This window comes from Terrapene carolina, unplaced genomic scaffold (genome assembly GCF_002925995.2).
Source record: "Terrapene carolina triunguis isolate 2854851 unplaced genomic scaffold, T_m_triunguis-2.0 Scaffold695, whole genome shotgun sequence".
Classification (NCBI taxonomy): domain Eukaryota; kingdom Metazoa; phylum Chordata; order Testudines; family Emydidae; genus Terrapene; species Terrapene triunguis.
In genome coordinates this window covers 586806-600192 of record NW_020665046.1, presented here as the reverse complement: position 1 = coordinate 600192, position 13387 = coordinate 586806, and the positions used below count along the sequence as shown (strand labels likewise).

The 13387-nt window shown below is 45.7% G+C and overlaps 1 protein-coding gene across 2 annotated transcripts in view; it reads left to right on the top strand.

Annotated features, from left to right (window-relative positions):
- Positions 1-13387, top strand: part of ADCY9 (adenylate cyclase 9) — a 183425-nt gene that overhangs the window by 114768 nt on the left and 55270 nt on the right. Inside the window, exon 4 of one of the 2 annotated variants that reach the window (XM_026659818.2) lies at positions 4904-5121. In XM_026659818.2, the coding sequence (XP_026515603.1) occupies positions 4904-5121 (218 nt within the window). Of the gene's footprint in view, positions 1-4900; positions 5122-13387 lie in introns of both variants that reach the window. The other variant, XM_026659816.2, reaches the window with a different exon arrangement.

Here is a 13387-nt window from a genome sequence, read left to right as displayed (position 1 = left end):
CTCTTTCCCTAGAGACTGCCCACTCTTCATAATCCCTTTATTAGAAATGCCTTATCGCTGCCTTTAGATGCCAGCTTAGTGTGTTCAAGCACCTCTCTCAGTTCTCCTAAACTACATAAGGAACTCGTCTGGCTCCTAACTTCCTGTGGAGTTCTCCTTTCCCAATATGCACCTCTCTTTATTAGAGGAAATTGGGATAGGGTGCATCAGTCAGTCTGCCAGTCACCATCAGAAACTACTGTACAGCTAGAGTTAGCAACATTTATTAAATAGGGATTTTCTGCTGCCACACAAGCAATTTTAAAATCTAATCTTGTCCTGTTAAGATTAACAGAGTGGCGATAGCCCAGAAAAACCTTGAGCTGACGGAAGGGAAGATTTTTCTTAGGGATTTGAGCCTCTGCCAGAGAGCTGAAAGAAAAAAAGGCTCAGAGAAGTCACAGTCACAGAGTTTAAGGCCAGAAGGACCATCAGATCATCTAGTCCAGCAGTTCTCACAACTAATTTTTTGGTGACCTCAGAGTGTGGCTGTGACAAAGTGGGACTGTTCTTAATGTTTCCTCTGAATACTGTGTGGGTGCCTCAGTTTCCCCTATGCATTTCTTAAGTCTCTAGGTGGTGGGATAAAGGCCAGTGTGCATAAATCACTGACACTCTGTCTCCCTGGCAACAAATGGCCAGGGCCCTTCCCCCCTGCAATGAAATAGCTAAAGGTGAACAAAGAGATCAGGTGACCTCCTGGCCCGGGAAAGAGACAAAGCCCAGAGAAGGAGGGTCTGGAGCGGGTTTCAGTTTGGAACTGGCTGGGGACTAGGAGTGAGGGCAGAAGACTGGGGTGTCTGGCTCGCGGGACCCCAGGATGGATCCGGCTGAGGGGTCAGGTTCTTTGTACCTACAAGCTCTGTTTTAGACTGAGTTCCTGTCATCTAATAAACCTCTGTTTTACTGGCTGGCTAAGAGTCACGTCTGACTGCAAAATGGGGGTGCGTACAGGACCCTCTGGCTTCCCCAGGACCCCGCTGGGCGGACTCGCTGTGGGAAGCGCATGGAGGGGCATATGCTGAATGCTCCAAGGTCAGACCCAGGAGGTGAAGACCTGTGAGCTTCTTGCCCTGAAGACGGTCTGCTCCGAGGGAGAGGAGGTTCCCCAAAGTCCTGACTGGCTTTGTGAGGAGCAGTTCCAGAGCATCGCCCGGGGACTCCGTGACAGTGGCCACCTTGCTGGTGGCTGCTCTGACAAATTTTTCCTAAAATACTTAACTTTAGGAAAAACAAATAAATATGTGCATGTACAAATCATTGTAATTTATGTATGTAGTAGGAAGTAGAGCTCCCCATTCAGTGTTCCCATTCTTGTGCTTGGAGTGTGTCATGGAGCGGGAGCCCCTCACCCTGCTGGGGAGCTGCCAAGACCTGCAGCAGCTTGGAGCTGTTGAGCTGCTGCGGTAACTACAGCAACTGTAAACAGCAAGTGTGGCTCCATAGGTAAGGTAACAGCTATTCAGGAGCAACAGCTGGTCACTGCACAGAGGGATCGCTGTCCCCCCCCCCCCCCCAATCTAAATTCATGCTTTGGAGGCTGTCATGGTCGCAAAAAAAATCTGCTGGTGGCCACATTTGAGAAATGTTGATCTAGTCTGACCTCCTATGTATCACAGACCATCAACACCATCCAGCAGCTGCACATGAAAACTAGACCAAAGTATTACAGCCCCCAGAAGACTAAACCAATATGCAACAGGCATAGAATAGGAGAGACCAAGGTGCACTCATGCCTGAAGCGCCTGCAATGGCGGGGAATTAATTATGGGAAATATACCCAGATAATCCTGGCAAGTGATCTTCCCTCCATACTGCAAGGAGGGCAAAAAAACCCCAAGGTCCCTGCCAATCTGACCTGGGGGGAAATTTCTTCCTGACCCCATGTATGGTGATTAGTTAGACCCTCAGCAAATGAGTAACAATCAGCCACCTAAGCACGTGAGAGAGAAAGTGCTTGGTGCCACCTCAGCACTGGCCCTCCCCATCCAGCGTGTCAACTCCAGCCGTGGCCATCTCCAATGCGTCACAAGAAGGAGACTAAAAACAAACAAAAACACACCCCTTCCTGGACCAGAGGACCATCTCAAGCCCTGAACCATGAACTTTAGGAACAGAGAACATAAATTGGAAGGGACTCCCAGCCCTGCCCCCAACCATCACAAGCAGCCCTGTGATACAATTGCTCTTCTAATTTCCAGCCTGAATTTGTTCATGGCCAGTTTATACCCTATTGTTCTTCCATATCAGGCTTCTCCACGTCACTCTAAAGAAGCATACATTTTCATCAGTTTCCTCAGATGAGCAGAAAGAATTAAAAAAATAATACTCTAAAGAGATATCTGTCATATTTTAGCTTCTATATAAACATTTTCTACAGTTAATGTATTTTCAGGCAAAGAAACTTACTAAAGTGTTAATTAAAAGAAAAAAGAACACCTTCAAGTGGGGTGGGAATTACCTGTTAACCAGCTCTTGATTTAGTGGATTCCTTATGGAGATGGTCCTGATTTAAATTCCTCTAACCAAGTAGTATAAGTTTAAATATAAGTATTTAAACCAAGTTTAAATATAAGTATCCTAGGTACAAGAAAGCTTCAGATGGAAAGGGATCGTTCCTCATTGAACCCTCCTGTCTGCACTAGCACATACAATCCTCATTCCTTCTGCAAGATAGCACATAGTCTCTAAAGATATATTGGTCAAAAAAACTAATGAGATTCAGAAGGTATTATATATGGTCTTTTGGCAAGAATCAAGTATTCTGTCAGTTTAAATATCTGATATAGTAGTCTTTATTTGGAGACTATGGTCTGTCTTTGCAGAGGATGACTTATGAGCCAAATTAGTTGGGAGAAAGAATTTAAACAGAAAAATGTAAATGATTATTGGAAATTGTTTAAAAGCATTTTATTTGAGAACAAGCTCAAAAAAACAACAATCCCACAATCAAGAAGGAAGGCTGCACTGGTTAAAAAAGCCAACCGGGATTAGGGGGAAGTAAAGGCAACTGTAAAAACAAAACAATGTCTAGCAAATGGAAGAAAGGGAAAGTTGATAGTATAAATATAAATCAGAAGCTACGAATTGTAGAAAATTGTTATGGGAGGCAAAACAACACAAAGAGAAATCTATGACCAGAAGAGTTAAGGACAATAAGAAGGAGTTTTTCAAGTATATTTAGGAACAAAAGGTATCTTAACAATGGTATTGGTTCCTTACTAGATGAAAATCATGGAATTGTCAATAATAATGCAGAAAATGCTGAAGTGCTTGGTGAAAAAACCAGATGACATATTAGTATCATATGATAACACTTTCCATTCATTGGTAATTATGGAAGGTGTGGAACAGCAGCTACTAAAGACAGTCATTTTTAAATCAGCAGGTTTGGATACCTTGCATTCAAGAGTTTTAAAAGCGCTGATGGAGGAGCTCTCTGTACTGTTAATGTTGATTTCCAATAAGTCTTGGAACCCTGGAGAAGTTCCAGAGGACTGAAGGAAAGCTAATGTTGTGCCACTATTGATATCTTTTTTTTATGAGATTAAAAGTTTGGTTGATAAAGGCATTTGACTTGGTACTGCACAATATTTTGATGAATAAACTAGAGCAATACAAAATTAGCATGGTATGCATTAAATGGATTCAAAACTGGCTAACTGATTGGTCTCAAAATGTAATTGTAAAGGAGAAATCATCATCAAGCAGGTATGTTTCTTGTGGGGTTCCACAGAGATCAGTTCTTCATCCCAGCAATTTAAAATTTTCATCAGTTACCTATAAGAAAACATAAAATCATCACTGATAAAGTTGGAAGGGAACCCAAAGTTGAGGACATGATAAATAATGAAGGGGACAGGTCACTAATATAAAGCAATCTGGATCACTTGGTAACCTGGGCTCAAGCAAACAATATGCATTTTAATGTGACCAAATATGAGGTCATATCTAGGAACAAAAGATTGTGGGCCATACATACAGGATGAAGTACTGTGTCCTGGGAAGCAGTGACTGAAAAAGATTTAGAAGTCATGAACATGAGCTCCCAGTGCATTGCTATGGCCAAAAGGGCTAATGCAATCCTGGGATGCATAAACATGGGAATCTCAAGTAGGAGTAGAGAGGTTATTTTACTTCTGTCTTTGACGCTGGTGTGACCACTACTGGAATACTGTGTCCAGTTCTGATGTCCACAATTCAAGAAGGATGTTGATAAATTGGAGAGGATTCTGGGAACAGCCACAAGAATAAATAAAGGATTAGAAAACATGCCTTATAGTGAGAGGAGCTCAATCTAGTTAGCTTAACAAAAAGAAAGTTAAGGAATGATTTGACCAGTCTATAAATACCTACACGGGGAGCATACATTTGATAATAAAGGGCTCTTCAATCTAGCAGACAAAAGTATAGCAATATCCAATGGCTGGAAGTTGAAGCAAGGCAAATTCAGACTAGAAATTAACCTTCGGAACAACTTACAAAGGGTTATGATGGCGTCTCTATCACTGACAACTTCTAAATCAAGATTGGATGTTTTTCTAAAAGATATTCTCTAGTCCAAACAGAAATCAATTCAGGGAAGTCTTATGGCGTGTGTTACACAGGAAGTCAGACTAGAAAATCACAATGGTCCTTTCTGGCCTTATCTATATAATAAAATTCCAGGATTGTCACTCTGTCAGTGAGTCACTCTGAAGTACAGAATGTCTGTGGCATCAGTGTGGAATGGTGTAAATAGCTACAGGCATCGTTCAGAGCTCTCTTTTTTTAGAATATCATCAGGTTCAAACCTCTGTGCTGTTTGTATGTTTTCTCACATATTTATTCCTTCACTCGTACATTTCTTCTTGCTATGAAGCAGACTCCTGGACGACGCAGTCCAAAGACCCAGAATGGACTTTTGCATCCTCCACGGGACGAGAAGCTGAGCAACAGCCAGACATCACTTTATGAGATGTTGCAGGAGAAAGGAAGATGGGTAGGAGTGAGTTTGGACCAGTCGGCACTCCTTCCACTGAGGTTCAAAAACATCAGAGAGAAGACAGATGCTCATTTTGTGGATGTGATTAAAGAAGACAGGTAAGAAGGAACTAGCTACATAATTTTAAAATAGTGTGGTAGAAAGAAAGCAAACATGCTCCATGCCTTTAATCTCTATTCCCCTGCTCTTGTGTGATGTTGGTCATCATACTGTAAGTTTTCTAATGTTAGTCTGCTTGCTATTCTGTAACTACAGTAGGAACTCACCAATCTGAAAATTCTGCTAAGAGGAATACCAATGCAGGTTTTTACTTAACTTTATTAATCTTTCTCTTTGAACAGTTATTTTACATTTGAGTCTTTTGAACTAAAAATATCCTCAAAAATGACAAAATCTTTGTAATATGTTATAGTACATATGTTATTTGCATTTGCTATTTTTACTATAAACATGGAGCTACAAAAATTTCATATCTGCTTATAATAATTATACCTGGTGACATTGAAGTGTTTAGGAAAATATATACACTCTGTGTCTTGGATGCTGAACAAATAGAAGGGGACTGTCATGAAAATATTGGTCTGCTATTGTCCTAAATATACTTTCTGTAAAATTAGGCCCTCTCTCTTCACTTTAGGATTTTAAATTGTCACCCCTTCTATGGGCAAGAAATATAGGAAAATATAGGCTCCAAGATCCCGCAGTCGGTGACTTTACACAAACACACACAATTTCCTCTTACTATGGCCAGACTTTAACTTGAGTCTGTCAAAAGAATAGCTTGTGAACATTAGGAATAACAACATTAGATAATAAGCTATTTCTATTGTGATAGCAAGCAAATCCCCAGTTAGATTAAGGGCTTCATTGTGCTTGGCTCTATATGAGCACATAGATAGTAAGTGTTTAGGGGACAGGAACAATGTCTTCCTAATTACAAACATGACAAAACCAGGGAAGACAGAACAGAGAGAGTGTGAATGGGGAGCCCAGATTGCAAATAAAAGATTGTGGGATAGCTAGTGGTACAGAGCATACATCTTTTTTGGTTTTTATTAAATGTTGCGTACTATCTGTTTGTTTTCATCACACCTGCCTGTTTAACTTCTTCTCATTTCCTGTTTTATCAAACCCTTGTCCTTTCCATTTTTACACACATACATATCCATATAATTATATATAAACTATATCCAACCACTTAGCCATTTTTAAGGGTCTGTTTGTTTAATTATTTCTAAATATACATCCATTTCTCTCCCCCTTTCTTTTCTCAATTAACGTTTCTCCCAAGGCTACCATCAATAAAAGTTCTTCTTCGAGTGCTTGTTCATGTCCATTCCACATTAGGTGTGCGCGCGCCACGTGCACGAGCATCGGAAACTTTTCCCTTTGTGGTACCCGTCAGGCCAGCGGGGCCCCCGCCTGAGCGGCGCCATTGCACCGTGCATATATACCCCCGCTGGCCCGACCCCCTCCAGTTCCTTCTTACCGTCCGTGGCGACGTTGGAACAAACTCTTGCTCTCGAATGAGAAGCAATCCCTTAGCTTTAGAGTAGTTAGCTGCTATCAGTTCATTAGCATTCTATTGTTGTGGCCACTTAATAGATTAGGTGCTTGGAGGCATGCTGCAGGCCCAAGGGTTTAAGGCTTGCGCCACGTGCCGCAAGCCCATGCCGGTTAGTGACCCCCACGACTCCTGTCTACGTTGCCTGGGGGAAGCACACCAAACAGAGAGATGCAAGATTTGCAAGGTGTTTAAGCCTAGAACAAAGAAAGAGCGAGACTTTCGCTTGAAGCAGTTGTTGATGGAGGCAGCGCTGCAGCCATCGGGCCCGGAGTGCCTGACGGCGGCTCCAGCCTCCTTGGTGCGGAGTGCCCCGGAGTCGTCAAGAGACCCGGTGCCGAATAAGCACCGCAAGCCATCAGCCTCGGAGAAAAGTAGGCCACAGCAGTGCTCATCCTCCCCGGTGCGGCCCGAGGCCAAACCAAAAGAAGGGCGCAGGCGTTCCACACAAAGGAGACCGGCGCCAACTAAGGGCCCGGGCACCAGACAGAGCGGGATGGACATTGTGCCTGCGCCGGCACAGATGGCACCGGCGCAACAAGTCCCACTGAGTCCAGCCCTAAGTGAACTCAGAGAGGACGATGGGCTCGAGGGAGTAATAGATCAGCCCTCCATGCCTGACACCTTTGCGGCGGCGAAGGACCTCATCGGGTTGTCGGCGGTGAGCCCCCTCCCGATCAGGGAGAAGCCTCCGCGCGGTGCCGTCGAGGGGAAAGCCGGCAATGGTGCACCGTTCGAGGACACCCTCCCGGCATCGCTCCCGGTGTTGGTCCCGGTTGAGCGTCGAGTCTGTGGACTCTCAGTTACCCCTGACGCAGAAGGAAGCCTCGGTACCGGAGACAAGTCAGCGCACAGGTTTAGTGCAAGGACCCGACGCTCTCCGGCACCCTCCAGAGACCGGCACCAGGAGACGGCGAGCCGACCATCACCGAAGGCTTCCAGAAGTCACTGGTCCAGTCTCGGGAGCACCGAAACCAGTCCCGGTCCCATAAGCAGCGGTCCCAGTCCCGTTCCCGATCAGCAAGAAGCCGCTCGTTGGCCTCCCGCCAGCACAGGTTGACGGCACCACCGTTGCCTTCGCGCTTGGTGTCGCCGGAGTCTGGCGCCGACTCGGGCCGATACAGTTACCCACACCGGACAGCAGAGAATACCAGGCTGGGTGGCAACCCCAGTGGGGACCGCCAGGACACTGGCCCTTCTGGACCCCTTGGGCCTACCACCAGCGGCAAGGGGCTCCCTCCAGGGCCAGCTACTCGGTGTACCGGTCCCGGTCCCCGCACCAACACTCCTCCGTGCGGGAAGCTATGGCATCCACACTACCTGCACCATCACCGAGCGAGAGACCGGAGAAACCGGCACCAAGTCTGGTGCCGCCCCAGGGTCAGCTGTCCAGGTCCAAGCCGGAAGCCCCTCCTTTGGGGGAGGGGGACCAAGGGGACCAGCAGGAGGAAGCAGAGCAGCTGCTGACCTCCTCGTCATCCCCGGATGAAACAGTGGCAGGCACAGCGCTATCAGGACCGCCGCCAATAGACCACAAAGCCCACCAAGAGCTGCTGCGTAAGGTTGCTCATAACTTGGGATTACAGGCCGAGGAGATGGTTGAGCAGGAGGACCCCATGGTGGACATCCTGAGCCCAGAGGGTCCATCCAGAATAGCGCTTCCACTCATTAAGACCATATGGTCGAACTATAAGACTACATGGCAGACCCCAGCCTCCAGTGCTCCAACAGCCAAAGGTGTGGAACGCAAGTACTTCGCCCCGTTAAAGGGGTACAACTTCTTGTTTTGCCACCCAAGCCCATGTTCCCTGGTAGTCTAGCCAACCATGTGAGGCTAACAAAATGCGTGGGAATGGGGACCCATAGCCAGGCTAAACAGGCCTCCACACCTAACTCCATTCCTGAGCCTCCAACAGGGACCCAACCAGAGGTGGTGGAACTCGACCCCAGACCAAAGTCTATGGCAGCAGTTGTACATCAGTTCCTGGGACCCAGCCAGAACCAGCCCAAGAATTGGAACTGGCAGAGCAGTCAGCACCAGAGCCCGTGCTTGCAACCCCACCAGAGTCTGGGGAGCCAGCACCTGCAGCAGCAGCTAAACCGGCACAAGAAGCTCAACCGGAGCCTGAAGTACAACCTGGTGCACCAGCGGAAAGCGGTTCACAATCAACAGAGACAACCCCATCACCTGCATCGCTTCCAGTGAGACCAAGTCCACAACCCAGTGAGGAACTAATGTCTCCAACATCAAGGGAGCAGTTCCAGGCAGAACAGGAAGCGGATGAAAGTCTCAAGGGAGCTTGGACGGCAGCACGGAGTGACCCACCGCCTCTCAGCTCTTCCAATTGGTCCAGGTTTGTTATAGAAGGAGGACTCTTATACAAGGAAACTCTTTCTGGTGGGCACCAGGAAGACTGGCATCCTCGGAGACAGTTGGTAGTTCCAACTAAGTATAAGAAAAAACTCTTGAGCTTAGCCCATGATCACCCTAGTGGCCATGCTGGGCTGAACAGGACCAAGGACCGTTTGGGGAAGTCATTCCACTGGGAGGGGATAGGCAAGGACGTTTCTACGTATGTCCAATCTTGTGAGGTGTGCCAGAGGGTGGGAAAGCCCCAAGACCAGGTCAAGGCCCCTCTCCAGCCACTCCCCATAATTGAGGTTCCATTTCAGCATGTAGCTGTGGATATTCTGGGTCCTTTCCCTAAGAAGACACCTAGAGGAAAGCTATAAATACTGACTTTCATGGATTTTGCCACCCGATGGCTGGAAGCAGTAGCTCTAAGCAACACCAGGGCTAAAAGCATGAGCCATGTATTAACAGACATTTTTGCCGGGATAGGTTGGTCCTCCGACATCCTTATGGATTCGGGAACTAACTTCCTGGCAGAGGCCATGAAACATCTTTTTGAAGCTCATGAGGTGAATCACTTAGTTGACCCCCTTTACCACCATCAAACGAAGTTTAATGGGACTTTGGGGGCCACGATACTTAAATTCTTGAATGAGCACTCCAATGATTGTGACCTAGTGTTGCAGAAGTTGCTCTTTGCCTACAGGGCTGTACCACATCCCAGTTTGGGATTTTCACCCTTTGAATTTGTTTATGGCCATGAAGTCAAGGGGCCGTTACAGTTGGTGAAACAGCAATGGGAGGGGGTTACATCTTCTCCAGGAACTAACATTTTGGACTTTGTAACCAACCTGCAAAACTCTCTAAGACTCTCTAGCCCTTGCTCGAGAAAACCTACGTAGAAGAGGTGAGCCTTTCCATCACCTTGGGCATAAGCAGTGACAGCAAATACAGGAGCTGTGCACAAGCTTCGTACCAATGTTTTCAGCCACCCCAGGACGGACAGAATGAGCGTACCACTCCATTGACACAGGTGATGCTCGCCCAATTTGAGCCCAAACCTACTGGATGACTCCTCAAGCCAAACTGCAATAGAAAGGGAGAGCAAGGACATGTTACAGATGGGTGTAATCCACCCCTCTGAGAGTGCATGGTCCTCTCCAGTGGTTCTGGTTCCCAAACCCAATGGGGAAATCCACTTTTGCGTGGATTACCGTAAGCTAAATGCTGTAACTCGCCCAGAGAACTATCCAATGCCACGCACAGATGAGCTATTGGAGAAACTGGGATGTGCCCTGTTCATCTCCACCTTAGACTTAACTAAGCAAGTGCTGCTAGATGACCCAGCCAAGGAAAGGTCAGCCTTCATCACCCCTGTAGGGCTGTATGAATTTAATGTGCTCCCTTTCGGACTGCGAAAAGCACTCGCCACCTTCCAGAGACTGGTAGATAACCTTCTGGTTGGATTTGGGGAATTTGCAGTTGCCTACCTTGACGATGTGGCTATATTCTCAGATTTTCAGATGGGCAGAACACCTGGAACACCTCCAAGTTGTCTTCCAGCGCATAAGGGAGGCAGGAGTAACCGTTAAGGCCAAAAAATGTCAAATAGGCCTAAACAGGGTAACGTACCTTGGACACCAGGTGGCTCAAGGAACTATCAACCCCTTACAGGCTAAAGTAAATGCTATCCAAAATGCCTAAGTCAAAGAAGCAGCAAGTCTAATCCTTCTTGGGGTTGGCCAGGTATTACCGACGATTTGTACCACACTACTACCAAATTGCCACCCCACCGACAGACCTAACCAGGAAAAAACAGCCAAATGCAGTTCAGTGGACTGAGAAGTGTAAGAAAGCCTTTAACCATCTTAAGGCGGCCCTTACATCTGACCCTGTACTTAGGGCCCCGGACTTCGACCAACCGTTCGTCGTAACCACAGATGCGTCCTAGCATGGTTTAGGAGCAGTTTTAATGCAGGAAGGACCAGATCAACAATTCCATCCTGTCGTGTTTCTCAGCAAAAAAATTTCTGAGAGGGAAAGCCACTGGTCAGTCTCAGAAAAAGAATGTTAAGCCATTGTGTATTCTCTGGAGAAGCTACGCCCATACATTTGGGGACAGCGTTTCCAGCTGCAGACTGACCATGCTGCATTAAAGTGGCTTCACTCAGTTAAAGAAACTAACAAAAAACTTCTTCAGTAGAGTTTAGCTCTTCAAGACTTCGATTTTGAAATACAACACATTTCAGGAGCCTCTAACAAAGTGGCTGATGCACTCTCCCGGGAAGGTTTCCCAGAATTATCAGGGTGAAAATGTCCCCTGTATTCTGAGTCATTGTAGACCTTAAAATGTGAAAAGTAGTTTAGTTTTTCATGTAATTATTAGTAAAATTAGAGGTACATGTATCTTATTATCTCTGTTTCCTAAACCTCCAGGAAGAAATCCCAGCCGGTGTGGACCCGACCTAAACCAGGCTGGCCAGCAGCGTCTGTGATTTGGGGTGTGCGTGAGATAAATGAAGGGGGGGGGGGAGCTCCCTTTTATGGACAGCCAGTTAGCTATAAAATCCCTGTTAGTAGCTGTTCTCTACTTGCTTTACCTGTAAAGGGTTAAAAAAGTCCACAGGTAAAGGAAGGGAGTGGGCACCTGACCTAAAGAGCCAAATGGGAAGGCTAGAACTTTTTAAAATTGGGGGGAAAATTGCCCTTTGTGTCTGTTGTTGTTCTCCAGGGAAGAGGGGAACAGAGCAGCAGTTATGCTGTGAGAAGCTGAAGGCCAGGTATGAAAATCATCAGAATCAGGCCTAGAAATTGCTTATTTGGAAACCCAGATGTGTAAGTAGATCAGAAATGTCTAGGAAGACGCGATTAGGTTTATTTCTTTTGTTTTGTAAGGCTTATGGACTCCTCTGTGCTAACCCCAAATGCTTTTGTTTTGCTTGTAACCTTTAAGCTGGACCTCAAGAAGGTTATTCTTGATGTTTAATTTTTGTAAGTGGGATTTTCAAATCTAGTAAAAGCCTAAGATCCATATGTATTCTCTTTCCTTTTGTTTTTAATAAAATTTACCTTTTTTAAGAACAGGATTGGATTTTTTGTGTCTTAAGAGGTTTGTGCACATGTTTTTTAATTAGCTGGTGGGCAACAGCTGATTTCTTTGTTTTCCTTTCTCAGCTCTTCCCGGGGGGGGGGGGGGTGAAAGGGTTTCAGGGTACCCCACAGGAAGGAATTCCCAAGTGAGCCTTCCTGGATTCCAAGGGGTTTTGCATTTGGGTTATGGCAGCATTTACCCAGCCAAGGTCAGAGAAAAACTGTAACCTTGGGAGTTTAATACAAGTCTGGAGTGGCAAGTATTAATTTTTAGAGTCCTTGCAGGCCCCCACCTTCTGCACTTGAAGTGCCAGAGTGGGGAATCAGCCTTGAGAGCTCTTAAAAATGTTAATCCTTTGAAATGCTGGTAACTGTTCCTCATATCCCAGCCATGACAGTATCTATGGTGCACTTCAGTGCATTCTAAGGTCTCTTCTAGCCATGGCCTGCAGAGTAGCACCCTAATATGCTCCTTTCTTCATACCGCTTCATCCTTTTAGTGTTGTTTCTTTGACCAGGTTCCTCTTTTAACTACAAAGGTGATTTATTTCAATCTTCATTTTCCTAACACTATTTGATTAATAGAAATAAGAGGCATGCAGGCAGCAGCTAGGGCATTATAGCAGGCACGTTCTCAAAGGCCCTATAGATGCTCAGTCTGTTTCCTGACTCTGCTTAGAGTCAACTGGACTTGGTGCCTCATTCCACTGGACCCTAGTCTTTGGCGCTTTGAGGCCTGTTCTCCATTCTGGCTTTTTTGATACTTTGTTTCTTGAAGTGAAGTTACATTCTCTGTCTTCTTTTGTTTTTAAGATTTCATGGAGGAAGAAAGTCCAACCACCCAAAAAAGCTCATAAAATTCATACATTGGCAATTTGGCTGAAGTGTACTTTGCCAAGATGTCACCCTGACATATCAGAATGCCAGATGAGTGTCTGAAATCCCTGCTAGCCTCTGCATGGACAGCTCAATAAAAATAGCTCTAACCACGCAGGAGGAGGAGATTTGATCAGAGTGTAACTTGTCATTTTCTTGGTGCCTCCTATAATGCTTTCAGTACATAGCAAGGGCTGAGATAATGAAGTAAAATCATCGCCATTATTCATGGTTGAAGTCTTCTGGTCTTTCTCTGGAGATCCAGTCAAGGATTGTGGTTTGACATTTGAAAGCTGACCTTAAAAACTTGACACATTAAAAGCACTTTGGTACAAAGTCATTGGCCAGATATCTGGGATTGACTCGTCCTGCATCTCAATAGAAAAATCTCCTTTCTATTATCTTATGCCATTGAGTTTGTGCTTCTAGGGCTTCCAGAACACTTCCTTGTCAGCAGCAGAGGAGTAGGCAACTCAAGAGA